General features: G+C 47.0%; 1 protein-coding gene across 2 annotated transcripts in view; it reads left to right on the top strand.

Annotated features, from left to right (window-relative positions):
- Window positions 1-10,564, top strand: part of POLR3H (RNA polymerase III subunit H) — a 14,496-nt gene extending 3,932 nt beyond the window's left edge. For both annotated transcript variants that reach the window (XM_075574029.1, XM_075574028.1), the window contains exons 2-7: window positions 970-1,098; window positions 1,736-1,832; window positions 2,441-2,527; window positions 6,536-6,599; window positions 7,550-7,763; window positions 8,834-10,564. In XM_075574029.1, the coding sequence (XP_075430144.1) occupies window positions 988-1,098; window positions 1,736-1,832; window positions 2,441-2,527; window positions 6,536-6,599; window positions 7,550-7,763; window positions 8,834-8,884 (624 nt within the window). In that variant the 5' untranslated portion in view covers window positions 970-987 and the 3' untranslated portion in view covers window positions 8,885-10,564. The remainder of the gene's footprint in view (window positions 1-969; window positions 1,099-1,735; window positions 1,833-2,440; window positions 2,528-6,535; window positions 6,600-7,549; window positions 7,764-8,833) is intronic.
- Window positions 10,565-15,222: the final 4,658 nt, after the last annotated feature.

Here is a 15,222-nt window from a genome sequence, read left to right on the forward strand (position 1 = left end):
TTTACAAGTGAGGAGGTGAATTGAGTGTGAGATGCGGGATTTGGTAGTCACTAGGGACCCCTTTTATAGGAGTATATAAAACATAGATTGTAAGCTCCATGGGGCAGGGACTGTGTCTGCAAAATCTCTGTAAAGCGCTACGTAAAACTAGCAGCACTATACAAGAACATGCTATTATTATTATTATAATAATATAGGATCCCACAGCTAACAATGAAAAGTGCAGCCTGCGCCGTATAGGAACGGATCAAGATAAACCAGGATCAGCCCATCTAGGGACTTTTGTCCTGATGTGTTAATTATGGAGATGATGTAATCAGACAATTGATAACATCAGCTCCAGAACCAACGCATCTTATGTCAGAAGTTTAACTGAACTGACTTTGGAGTGGGCAAATTTAGATCGAATGTCCGCATTTAGCAAAGCCATATTGCTTGTCCCTACTGGGACAAAAGTGAACCAAGGACAGTGACATGTTTAATAGCGCTGATAGAGCCGGTTGACAAGTACTGTATATGCATTTTAAAATGTATATTTGTAAGACTTCTGCTTTAAATAGTTGCTTCCGATGGTTTTTACAATCATTATGTAATGTCTTTTGGTGATATGACTGTTTGTCAGTGCTCAGAACCTCAAGTAAGTTGTTATTCTTCAATGTGCTTTTGCTACCCAAAGCTTTATACCATGCGATCCTCACCATTTTCTTATAGCCCAACCACACTGTGGCTAATAGAACAGAACATATACCAGTTACATTCTGTGATTCACACACTGGATTTCCAAAGAGCCTTATCAGACCAGCTCAGGATAAGACCGGGTCTCTTTGAAGTGTGCGTGGAAACCAGCTGTGTGCTTCCTGCTGAAATGGAACAAGTGGAAATAAACAGCCTCGTGCACTCTCTCCTGCAGGCTTTATTTAAATAAAATTAGCTGGGGAAAATAAGTCCTTTTTATTCTCTGATTTGAAGGTCCCGGTGACGCCGGCCATGTTTGTGCTGGTCGAGATGGTGGACACTGTCCGGACTCCTCCCTGGCAGTTTGAACGCAAGTTAAATGATTCCATAGCCGAAGAGCTAAACAAGAAATTGGCCAACAAGGTGAGAACAGGTGGGAAGCGGTTGAAGAGTTAACTGTGCGGCGGCCATTTTTTTTTAAACCCCTTCGCTGCCAGAGGGGCCCGCAACGGAAAGGCTTTATGTGGCTTTACACGTTCTCCCGTGACGCTTTGGATGTGCAAGTTCTAGAGCTGATGGTTTCAGCTGTCTGATGTTCTCAGCTCTCTGATGTTCTCAGCTGTCTGATGTTCTCAGCTCTCTGATGGTTTCAGCTGTCTGATGTTCTCAGCTCTCTGATGTTCTCAGCTGTCTGATGTTCTCAGCTGTCTGATGTTCTCAGCTCTCTGATGTTCTCAGCTCTCTGATGTTCTCAGCTGACTGGTGTTCTCAGCTCTCTGATGTTCTCAGCTCTCTGATGTTCTCAGCTGACTGATATTCTCAGCTGACTGATGTTCTCAGCTGACTGGTGTTCTCAGCTGACTGATGTTCTCAGCTGACTGATGTTCTCAGCTGACTGATGTTCTCAGCTGTCTGATGTTCTCAGCTGTCTGATGTTCTCAGCTGTCTGATGACCTCCCGCTCCAAAACGAACACATTACCAAAGGCTCGTAGAGTGACCAAAGGCTCATAAAGTGGTTTCCGTTTTGCCTGTAACGTTGTCGTCTCCCACCCGCTCTAGGTTGTGTACAACGTCGGTCTCTGTATCTGCCTCTATGACATAACCAAGCTGGAGGACTCCTATATCTTCCCCGGGGACGGAGCATCTCACACCAAAGGTTCCACTTTAAACACCTTTCCTAAAAATTTCTAATTGGCTTCCTTACAAAGGTTCAATCCCTCTTGAAGGTGCAAGTACATGTAGCTGGCCAAAAAAAACCCCAGCAACCGTACATAAGGAATATAATCTAATCAGCTTTCGTATAAATACAACTGTGCTAAAAGCAAAGATTATAATGGGGCAGAATTTCTCTGGAAATGAATTGCAATTTGCATTTCTTTGGGGGGACGTGTTTGTCAAACAAGTTTTAATTTTTTTAAAACATTTTTTATCTGTAGCCCTCCCCCCCCCCCCCACCTGTCCTTATCAGAGAACCAATAAAGATAAGCGGAGGAGAAAGACAGGGACTCTGCCTGTGCAAACTCTTGTTAAACACACAGTGACGTCAGACAGAAGGTTGTCGGATAAAGATTGTAAAACCCGCCCAAGCCTTTTTTTACTATGGAAATGTTAGAAGTTTATAAAGTTATTTACAAATACTTGCCTGACGTCTTAGAAAAAAACCCTTTTACCCTACTCATCGTCACTGTCCCTGGTTCACTTTGATGGTAGGGGGGACGGTCCCCTTTATTCCTCTCATGGCAGTGTGTCTCTGATTCCTTTCAGTGCATTTCCGATACGTGGTTTTCCACCCGTTTCTCGATGAGATCCTGATGGGGAAGATTAAAGGATGTAGCCAAGAAGGTGTCCACGGTGAGTGAAAACAGTGCAGAGTGTCGTCCGCTCACCTGTAAGGCTATACCCCCCTCTGCCCCTCCTTACATCTCACCCTAATATCTCACTATACCCCCCTCTGCCCCTCCTTACATCTCACCCTAATATCTCACTATAACCCCCTCTGCCCCTCCTTACATCTCACCCTAATATCTCACTATACCCCCCTCTGCCCCTCCTTACATCTCACCCTAATATCTCACTATAACCCCCTCTGCCCCTCCTTACATCTCACCCTAATATCTCACTATACCCCCCTCTGCCCCTCCTTACATCTCACCCTAATATCTCACTATACCCCCCTCTGCCCCTCCTTACATCTCACCCTAATATCTCACTATAACCCCCTCTGCTCCTCCTTACATCTCACCCTAATATCTCACTATAACCCCCTCTGCCCCTCCTTACATCTCACCCTAATATCTCACTATAACCCCCTCTGCTCCTCCTTACATCTCACCCTAATATCTCACTATAACCCCCTCTGCTCCTCCTTACATCTCACCCTAATATCTCACTATACCCCCCTCTGCCCCTCCTTACATCTCACCCTAATATCTCACTATAACCCCCTCTGCTCCTCCTACATCTCACCCTAATATCTCACTATAACCCCCTCTGCCCCTCCTAACATCTCACCCTAATATCTCACTATACCCTCCTCTGCCCCTCCTTACATCTCACCCTAATATCTCACTATACCCCCCTCTGCTCCTCCTTACATCTCACCCTAATATCTCACTATACCCTCCTCTGCCCCTCCTTACATCTCACCCTAATATCTCACTATACCCCCCTCTGCCCCTCCTTACATCTCACCCTAATATCTCACTATACCCCCCTCTGCCCCTCCTTACATCTCACCCTAATATCTCACTATACCCCCCTCTGCCCCTCCTTACATCTCACCCTAATATCTCACTATACCCCCCTCTGCCCCTCCTTACATCTCACCCTAATATCTCACTATAACCCCCTCTGCCCCTCCTTACATCTCACCCTAATATCTCACTATAACCCCCTCTGCCCCTCCTTACATCTCACCCTAATATCTCACTATAACCCCTCTGCCCCTCCTTACATCTCACCCTAATATCTCACTATAACCCCCTCTGCCCCTCCTTACATCTCACCCTAATATCTCACTATAACCCCCTCTGCCCCTCCTTACATCTCACCCTAATATCTCACTATAACCCCCTCTGCCCCTCCTTACATCTCACCCTAATATCTCACTATAACCCCCTCCGCCCCTCCTTACATCTCACCCTAATATCTCACTATAACCCCCTCTGCTCCTCCTTACATCTCACCCTAATATCTCACTATACCCCCCTCTGCCCCTCCTTACATCTCACCCTAATCTCTCACTATACCCCCCTCTGCCCCTCCTTACATCTCACCCTAATATCTCACTTTAACCCCCTCTGCCCCTCCTTACATCTCACCCTAATATCTCACTATACCCCCCTCTGCCCCTCCTTACATCTCACCCTAATATCTCACTATAACCCCCTCTGCCCCTCCTTACTTCTCACCCTAATATCTCACTATACCCCCCTCTGCCCCTCCTTACATCTCACCCTAATATCTCACTATACCCCCCTCTGCCCCTCCTTACATCTCACCCTAATATCTCACTATAACCCCCTCTGCTCCTCCTTACATCTCACCCTAATATCTCACTATAACCCCCTCTGCCCCTCCTTACATCTCACCCTAATATCTCACTATAACCCCCTCTGCTCCTCCTTACATCTCACCCTAATATCTCACTATAACCCCCTCTGCTCCTCCTTACATCTCACCCTAATATCTCACTATACCCCCCTCTGCCCCTCCTTACATCTCACCCTAATATCTCACTATAACCCCCTCTGCTCCTCCTACATCTCACCCTAATATCTCACTATAACCCCCTCTGCCCCTCCTAACATCTCACCCTAATATCTCACTATACCCTCCTCTGCCCCTCCTTACATCTCACCCTAATATCTCACTATACCCCCCTCTGCTCCTCCTTACATCTCACCCTAATATCTCACTATACCCTCCTCTGCCCCTCCTTACATCTCACCCTAATATCTCACTATACCCCCCTCTGCCCCTCCTTACATCTCACCCTAATATCTCACTATACCCCCCTCTGCCCCTCCTTACATCTCACCCTAATATCTCACTATACCCCCCTCTGCCCCTCCTTACATCTCACCCTAATATCTCACTATACCCCCCTCTGCCCCTCCTTACATCTCACCCTAATATCTCACTATAACCCCCTCTGCCCCTCCTTACATCTCACCCTAATATCTCACTATAACCCCCTCTGCCCCTCCTTACATCTCACCCTAATATCTCACTATAACCCCTCTGCCCCTCCTTACATCTCACCCTAATATCTCACTATAACCCCCTCTGCCCCTCCTTACATCTCACCCTAATATCTCACTATAACCCCCTCTGCCCCTCCTTACATCTCACCCTAATATCTCACTATAACCCCCTCTGCCCCTCCTTACATCTCACCCTAATATCTCACTATAACCCCCTCTGCCCTCCTTACATCTCACCCTAATATCTCACTATAACCCCCTCTGCCCCTCCTTACATCTCACCCTAATATCTCACTATAACCCCCTCTGCTCCTCCTTACATCTCACCCTAATATCTCACTATAACCCCCTCCGCCCCTCCTTACATCTCACCCTAATATCTCACTATAACCCCCTCTGCCCCTCCTTACATCTCACCCTAATATCTCACTATAACCCCCTCCGCCCCTCCTTACATCTCACCCTAATATCTCACTATAACCCCCTCTGCTCCTCCTTACATCTCACCCTAATATCTCACTATAACCCCCTCTGCCCCTCCTTACATCTCACCCTAATCTCTCACTATAACCCCCTCTGCTCCTCCTTACATCTCACCCTAATATCTCACTATAACCCCCTCTGCTCCTCCTTACATCTCACCCTAATATCTCACTATAACCCCCTCTGCTCCTCCTTACATCTCACCCTAATATCTCACTATAACCCCCTCTGCCCCTCCTTACATCTCACCCTAATATCTCACTATACACTCCTCTGCTCCTCCTTACATCTCACCCTAATATCTCACTATATACTCCTCTGCTCCTCTTACATCTCACCCTAATATCTCACTATAACCCCCTCTGCTCCTCCTTACATCTCACCCTAATATCTCACTATAACCCCCTCTGCTCCTCCTTACATCTCACCCTAATATCTCACTATACACTCCTCTGCCCCTCCTTACATCTCACCCTAATATCTCACTATACCCTCCTCTGCCCCTCCTTACATCTCACCCTAATATCTCACTATACCCTCCTCTGCCCCTCCTTACATCTCACCCTAATTTCTCACTATAACCCCCTCTGCTCCTCCTTACATCTCACCCTAATCTCTCAATATACCCACCTCTGCCCCTCCTTACATCTCACCCTAATATCTCACTATAACCCCCTCTGCTCCTCCTTACATCTCACCCTAATATCTCGCTATGCACCATCCCGACTCTTGCGTTCTTCTCAAGGATGTCTTCTTTCTACCCCCTTTGTATCTAAAGCCCTCTCCCGCCTTAAACCTTTTTCACTGACTGCCACGCACCTCTGGAATGCCCTTCCCCTCAGTACCCGACTAGCACCCCCTCTATCCACCTTTAAGACCCAACTTAAAACACACTTGCTTAACGAAGCATATGAGTAGCTCTGCTGGCTGATACTTTACATTTCACGCACTGACCGTGGCCCCTTGCAGACACACTAACCCACCCTACTACTGTCTCTGTACGTTCTCCCCCCTTACCACTTGGAGTGTAAGCTCTTCAGGGCAGGGACCCTTTTCCTAATGTTATTGTTATGTCTGAAGCGCTTATTCCCACTGTGTTCTATTATTCTGTCCCGTGTGTTGCTGCTGTGACGCGCTATATCTCTATCTCTTGGTTGTGGTCTCTTCCCAGTGACTCTTGGCTTCTTCGACGACATTGTGATACCCCCGGAGTCCCTGCAGCAGCCGGCCAAATTGTATCCTTTCTAGAAACCCGGGGGGGGGGGGGTTCCCCTTGGCAGGAAGGTGGACATAGTTATGATGAATTCATTGTGAGGGACATTCTTTCCTTGGATTGGCTCGCTGGAAATGATGCGTGTGGCGGCCATATCTCTCCCCCCCCCCCTTCCTTAGGGAAATTGTGGGCGAATAGCCAATGTCCTTCCTAGAACCACAAGAAACCAGTGGTAGTGACATGGTTAAATCTTGCTTGTGTTTTTTTTTTTTTTTTTTTTTTTTTATTATTTATGTTTTTTGTTTATAACACAAATTGGACCCCTACAATTATTTACATTTCCAGTGACAATTATTTTTAAATACTTTTGTAAAGTTATTTGTGAAATTGTGAGCGAAGACGGGGGGAGATGTTTGATTTCCTCCAGCTGCTCCCCCGTGTATCACTGTGAGCTGAACAGGAGTTTGCGCCGGCAGAAGCTCCGTCTCTCCTCCCTCTTCTTTGTTGTCACTAACGGGGTGGGATAGAGGTTGAGTAAACACTTATTGGACAACCCCCACCCCTCCGTCTCCCTGTTCAAAAACACCAAAGCGGCCAATTCTTTGCTCTTTAAAAATATCGTATTTATTCAAGGAAGCCAATCGCAAGGTCGTTTCCAGAAGGTGAGTTTGTGAGTTTCGAGGAGATGCCTCATTTGAAAGCGGCGCTATGGGCCATGTTGACTAAACAGGGCTACTCCATCGGACACCTTGTAGCACGTCTTGGTAAATGTGGTCCTTTCTGGCCCTTACTAGTGAATTGGCTGTAAGGTTTCTTCCCACGTGAAAGGTGTCTGACGGTGTGACACTGCTTGGTACATATGGCCTATTCACGTCCACTGGGGCCGTGACGTGTCTTCCTGCAGAGAAGGCCTCCTTAGTAGACATGGCCCTACATGATTTGCACGCTTCCTTCACACCGGCACCCCGTTAGTGACGAGGCGGAGCAGGTGTGGATGTGGGAGTACGAGACGGAGGAGGGGGCGCACGACCTGTACATGGATGTGGGGGAGGACGTCCGATTCCGGGTGGTGGATGAGACCTTCATAGACACCTCTCCAACTGGACCCAGCTCGGCGGAGGCCTCTTCTTCTTCATCAGCCGCAGCGGAGGAAGCACAGCGCAAGGTGGCGCCATACAGTTTAGTGGTGAGGGCCACGTAGCTTCTAAGAGGCTTTAACCCCCTTTTGTTACCTGGAGCGGATTGCCCTATCAGGGTTGCCCCGGTGGGTCAGCGCTGCGGCTGCCCATGCAGCAGCCCGGCGGTCACTGTCTGCAATACTCTCCCTCCTCCTGTCGGTGCCGGAAGTTGGGTCCAACTGGAGGAGGGAGCTGCAGAGTCCCTGGAACGGCGCAAGACAGCGCTTCACCCCAAGGTAAGATTGTGGGGGGCGATGGAGGGGATGAGTGAGAGGGAGGTGTTTCAACTTCAGAGCGGAATTTCCCCCTGTTGCGTTGTAATGGCGACATGACATCACATGGCGCCGCATTGTCATGACGCTGCAGGAGGAGGGACGCTATTGGAGTCACCCGGGCCACTATGTGGCTGCAATCCGCCCCTGGGTGTTATTATGCACGTGACGGACGTGCTGTACCTGTGAGCTGTCCATGTCTCTGTGATTTCATCTCTGAAGGGTTCTTATATCAGTCCTTAAAAGCAGCAGCCCCACCTTGTAGCATGGCATATTTACTAAAGAACGTGAAGGATAACGGGGGGACGTAACGTTATGTCATACCTATACTTGGCGTCACACATCTAGACACTGATATCGGGATTTACAGGGTCCGGACGGGTGTAACCCCCCCAGTTAGGTATCATTTCATGAACATAGCGTATTTTCCAGGCTTTTCCTCTCCTCTCCCAACTTGAGTTGAACCCCTATATCAGGGTCTGGATACGAGTATCGCCAAGATAAACTTAATGTCACATTATTGGAAGATTACTCATCGTGCTACAGTAATGTGACGTTAGGCCTAGGCTAATGAGATGTAGAACTGCGGTTGTTTTTGCATATAATTAGCCTTGAAGATACTCGTTAACCTCAGGGATCATCACGTCCATTCCTGTATTAGGTAATGTCACGTTATGAGCCGTCAGTTACCGGAGCTTGGTGGCTCTGGCCTATACCTGTGTAGTGTGGCCTTATCCAAAGGAAATACTTGTAATACTGATTGTCTTATCATTGAGTCCCTAATGCTTTGTTCCTTCTCCCCCTAGGGATCCATAAGTGAGCCAGGACTGGGTCTGCTATCCTGGTGGACCAGCTGAGAGACAACATTTTCTCCCATTTCAAATACTATGAACTGCTCGGCCAAAGGATGCTGACATTTTTCAGGGCGGCTTTGGAATGGCCAGAGAGGTCCTTGGGAGCCAACACTGCACAAAGGAATATGAACACGCACAAAAGCCTTAGGAAATCAGATGTTGCTGGAACCTGATTCTAGTATCACAAGAGGAAGAATGTTGGGTTTTATCAAAGCGTTTAGGGATGCATCCACCTTTCATTTACAGATCTCAAAAGCAGAGGAGTTGTAATTAACACTCAGACTTTTGTTGAACCATCCCATTTATTTGATGGCGTTCATAGCTGTGAAGATCCTTCATTTTCCACTTCCCGTTTTGTCGACGAGCAACCTTGATGGAGTTCACCAAAGCAGAGCTTCTGTAACAACAGTTCGTTGACCACAGTTGTCAACTGTTAGAAGAATAAGCTCGAGTTTTGGGGGGAAATGGGTTACTCTCTTCTCCCCCCCAAAAATACCATCAACTCTGCCCAGGCATGCCTTTGCTGGCACCTCTTGCTCTGTGTTGTATTCGCCTTTACGCGTTGGAACTTTATTCGGGGTAATTAGAAATAGGGAGTCGTCAGCCTGGTTCCTGGTCAAATAGACTTCCAAAAAAGGGAGCATGTTCCTTGAACTAAGTAACGATGATCATGACTCTTCAACCACCCTGTTTCTGGCACTATTTATTAGGTCAACAAGGTCTGCAGTACAATCTGGGACGCCGGTACCAATTAACAACTGGGTTAAAGTCAAGACCTCAGTCAACTGGGGAACCAAGAACGGACAACAGCCTTGTGTGTCCTATACCTTAACCACTACACCATGCCTTCACCAGTCACTTGGATTGTCGGGCTCCAAGGCCTATTTTACCTATGACGAAGATAACATTTTATTTTAAATTTCTTATGCATTTTAACTTTTATTTGGGGGGATTTCTGTGTAACGGAGGGGTCCGGCAGTAACATGATAACCATCGCTTGATGTGCATGACTTTATCTCCTCCTTTCCTCTGGATATTTACACACCCTGGTCTATGTTATTGCCAATACCAGATATTTTCTTAGTAGCGTTGAGATCAGGAAACTATAAAAATGAGCAGTGACAATATGTTTTATTTATAGTCCTTTGAGATCAAAAAAATATATATATATTTTATAATGTCCCATGGCTCAGAGCGCTGATAGGACTGTTTTTGTTAATTAACATAGAATAAGCCGCATAAAGTATGATGACGTAATCATGATGGGAGAGACGTTGATACTTTCAATCAATTGGATATTTAAATGTTAATGTCACGACATTGAGGGTGCTCCCCGCCTAGATCTATTCTATGGGTCTTGCTGAAGGTGTGGTCCAACCTGATGGCCGCTTGGATGCTGTTTTGATGTGTGATGATGATGCACTTTGAGGGCTGTGGAAAGAGTGGACACAAAGGACCCTGTAGCTGTTTTTCCGAGTGCTGGAGAACCCACTAGCCCCATTCACCTGAAAGGAGCGTCTCTTCTCCTGCAGAAGCGGCTCTACGTTATATGCAATCATTTACAAAGAATGGTAGAACTAGTGTAGTCACTAGACAACCGCCACATGGCACGGTATGTGTCTGGTAATATCATTTGTTGCGTGACTGTACCTCAAACATTTAAATAAAAAATAACACAAGACATCGTTAGTCCTCCTATATCATGCCCAGTCACCTATTTTTAAAAACATGGATACGTGTACAAGGGAAGATCCATTGAGATATGTCATGTTTAAGTATCTCCTAGGAACACATAAAGATAGTGACCTGCTAAATATATAAAGTGGTCCCGGAATTGAACGTACAAGCTTGTGTATTCATAATCATCACGTAACCACCAAGTCCCTAACCCATTTGCTGCCGTTTTGCCTTTCTACAGCGTTTCATTTGTTTTGACATCCTTGCGTTCTTGGTAAATGTTTGTGACGGGCTTAACTGCTGTCCCTTACACCAACGTTTGATGACCAGTCTTCTTAACATGAGTCACATTCCAGATCAACTCATAATGTTTAATCTTATAGAGCCGAACAGTTAGCGCTGTACAAAATCCAACACCCGTTGGGTAAACAAGACCATACAAGATCGGGGTCTATAGAAAAGTCCCAGAACTCAAAGTATATGAAAACACATGTAATAAAGAAAAGAAAAAAAAAACATTTATTAGTCAAAAAAGCAATAGCGCAAGGGCAGTGTCAAAGGGGAAAAAAAGTCCACGGAAAAAGTTCATACCCATAAAAACAAAACGGAGAAACAGGAGTAAGACAGGCAGCAGCCTAGAGACCTAAATCGCGAGTGAGGACTGGTGCAACGGGTCACCATCACCGACCCTTTGCTTGGTCCACGGGGACGCAGGACGCGATCTAAGCTGGAAGAAAAGCCCTCTTTGGGCATGATGTAGTGACTACGTCTTAGGGCACGCAAAGGGTTAAACCAATAGGCTTTATTGATCGATACATCTTGTACAGTGGGTTTGCCCATGTTTTGCAGCAGGGAAACTTTAATATTTGACCCCTTATATCCCAGGGTGACAGTCATGCACTGAAGTAGACATGTGACAGCTTCTGGCGTTATTGGCATCAGAAACCCGCTGTGTGCCAACTCACTGTGAATCCTGGCAAAGCTGCTGGTGATGAGGGCTCTGCCTCCTAAGTGAAAACAAAGATTGAACTCATTTCCATCTGTGCTAATTAAGCACACCCGATTGACGCCATGCGCCTGAGTCCAGAATAAAGTGGGTACGACATTAGCCAGGAGGCCACACAACATCAAGAAGATTGACCTCATTCTAAGGCCCTTATTTCATATCTGTCACAAGGGACTGCATGAGTGTGAGAAACGTATTATATAAGCACTATATTTACAAGGCAGTGCTAAGCAATAAGGAACCTTCATATACATTTTTATTCATTTATAAAAATGTGTTACCAGGAAGTAATACATTGAGAGTTACCTCTCGTTTCCAAGAATGTCCTGGGCACAGAGTTATAACAATACATGGTTACATTAAACGAACAGAGGTTATACAGTCAATTCACAGACATTTCATGGTCAGATAGAGTTGGACAATTGGGTGCAGGGGATAAAGGGCTGGTGAGTTTCAGATTTGAAATAGAGCAGCTTTAACATCAGCGAACGGCAGCAGTGGCTCACACCCTTTAGCTGCCCTTCGACTGCGCCAAAGGCTGTCCGCCTTTGGGGAGACACAGATGTACACTGAAGGGGTTCAGATTGAATGCAGCTGGGAATACAAAGTTCTTTGTCCTCTTAGCTCATTAACATTCCAGTGGGTTGGGTTGATGTTCCACAAAGTACAAGCAAATGTTAACCCTTAGCATGCTGGTCCTGTGCAGAGGGGAGCAGCTCTTCGGGAGCCCCATCAGGCATCTACCTTTGGGGCAACGCAGATGTAAATGGGCTGTAAGCTGTCTAGTGGCAGCACCATTTGGTAAATCTGGTGTCTTTCCATTTGACGTAGATTATCAAGATAAAAATCAAACTTGTCTTAGATTTTGACGATGTTATGAAAGGAGCGAAAACACCGAGCCCAAATTTATAACATGTCACATCCCGGTATAATATCTATGCCGTGCAATTCCTCCCTAAATCCTTCTATAACCACATCCCAAATTGCAAGAAGACGCCCACTGGAAGAAAAAAAAAAGAGGTGAAAATAACATTGATACATCAATAGCTACACCTAACTAAAATAACTCCAGAAGTATCCGATTTATAACAAAACGGGCATTTGAAGCACACAGCTTTTTCTGCATTTTCAGCGCAATGTGGACATTTTGACAGACAGTTCACATGTACGGATGTCAGCAGATGCCTTAAACGGAATACTGACATTGAGCATGATGACCACTAACCTGCTCTTTCGGGCTTGTCCAGATATGTCTTCATGGGAAGACTGAGGTGGTGGCTTCGATCTTTCCTCCCACGTTACAGATGGTAGTTATTCCTGTGGACCTATAGCAGCAGTTCCCCCTATTTTTTTACATGGCTGGGAAGTGTGGGGTCCTGGAGTTGAAACGAGCTATTTTCAGCTCCAGGTACTGCCTGGGTTCCGAGATACAACTGAAAGTAACATGTTCCTGTCCACTCCAGGGGAAAGAAAATGGCGGTTGTGTGGACCAATAGGAAGCCACAGCATCATTGATTGTGGCTTCCCATTTTGGCTCGTTTGACGCAGAGGATTTACATATCAGGAAGTATCTTGAGAACCCGGAGCTGAAATTAACACGTTTCAGCCTAGTGGACCCAATAGCTCCCACCCTGATAGAAGAAAAGTGGGAGAGAAAGGGAGGATAACAGACCTGGTGAGGTCTTTACCATACGGCCTCTCCCTGTACATTTAAACCCTGTGTGTGAGACGGGATTATAGAACAAGAAGCAGCAAAGACCAGAACGTCTCGGGCACGAAGGATACTACCCGAATGTCCTCAGGACCTCATTATATACAGCTTGGGGGGATACGACTGAAAATGTCAAATATATAAAGGGTTGCAATGAGAGAGAGAAGTGCTAGGACACGAGATATTGATTTGAAACTGAAGTGTGGGAGGCCACCAATAGGTCAGGTATTAAGGATATCCCTGCTTCAGCACAGGGATTTCTGTTTAATGACTGAGACACTGATTGAGCCGCCTCTGCTGAAGCAGGGATATCCTTAATATCTGGCCTGTTAGGGGTTCATGAGGACTGGAGTTTAGCACTATTGCTTAAGCCCAATGATTCTATATGCGGGGAGATTGAGGCGCAATTAAAATAGTGATGTATTAATGTAGCCCCCCCTTTGAGAATGATTAGTTAGTATAAGGGGTGAACAGCCTTAATGGGTTAACTGTGTGGGCTCACTCAGGTTAATCCCCTCCCCATCATGTGATGAAGGATAACTATGCAGAAAGGATAGACACACACACACATAGATATAGGTATATATCTCAAATGTCTTAGATAGGTCTGCAACCCCGCCTTTCACCATTATCACCCAGCACACAGTGCTTCCACTGCAGCAAGGGATTCTGGGAAATGACATGCAAATGAGCATACAGATCTACCGGTATATATCTGCCCCGACTGTTCTAACACCAGGTTCCTCGGAGGTGTCAGGTGGAGAGTGCCTCACAGTGAGTCATGTAAATATGTTTAAGTGTATACTAAGTTTAGTTGTATGCACTAAGGATGTTTCCTTTATTGTTTTCAATTAAGGAACGTGCCCCATTTACTTAGCGCCTTTAGCAATGGCCCAAGATTGTTCCCATTCGGGAAGAGGCGTGAATAAGTGCTCAGCAAGAGTTCTCAGAGGAGAAGCTCCGGAGTACAAGCGGGTCGGCCCCACGGGCCGGTACTTAGTAAACTCCCAATCCAATATGCATGGACCAGGTATGCAGTACACATAGAGACGGATACTGATCCCTGAGTAGTGCACTCTCACCACTGTGGCCCCCGTGAGATGGGGCACTATTGATGCTATATAGGAGATTGCCAATCTAACCAACACTAAGGGTCACAAGTATAAGTACCTCCCTAGTGTGGGAGTGAGAGCTGCCAGGGGAAGAAGCACAGGGTAACCATATTATTTGTCACCGGTCAATGTCTGAAGTGAATGTACAGCGAGCATCATCAACAGCTGCGAATAAAGCTCTAGTTTGTACTGTAAAAGTTCCTGCCGCCCATCCTTATTCTATCTGCAAATCCATGTGCAGCCTGCACGGACCCAGCACCCTGACCAGGTCTGAGACACTGAGCACAGCACCCTGACCAGGTCTGAGACACTGAGCCCAGCCTGCACTGACCCAGCACCCTGACCTGGTCTGAGACGCTGAGCACAGCACCCTGACCTGGTCTGAGAGGCTGAGCCCAGCCTGCACCCACCCAGCACCCTGACCAGGTCTGAGAGGCTCAGCCCAGCCTGCACCCTGCACCCTGCGCCCAGCACCCTGACCAGGTCTGAGACACTGAGCACAGCACCCTGACCAGGTCTGAGACACTGAGCCCAGCCTGCACGGACCCAGCACCCTGACCTGGTCTGAGACACTGAGCACAGCACCCTCACCTGGTCTGAGACACTGAGCACAGCACCCTGACCAGGTCTCAGACACTGAACCCAGCCTGCACTGACCCAGCACCCTGACCTGGTCTGAGACACGGAGCACAGCACCCTGACCTGGTCTGTGAGGCTGAGCCCAGCCCGCACCCACCCAGCACCCTGACCAGGTCTGAGACACTGAGCACAGCACCCTGACCTGGTCTGAGGCTGAGCCCAGCCTGCACCCTGCGCCCAGCACCCTGACCTGGTC

The sequence above is a fragment of the Ascaphus truei genome, chromosome 17 (genome assembly GCF_040206685.1).
Source record: "Ascaphus truei isolate aAscTru1 chromosome 17, aAscTru1.hap1, whole genome shotgun sequence".
In the NCBI taxonomy this organism is placed as follows: domain Eukaryota; kingdom Metazoa; phylum Chordata; class Amphibia; order Anura; family Ascaphidae; genus Ascaphus; species Ascaphus truei.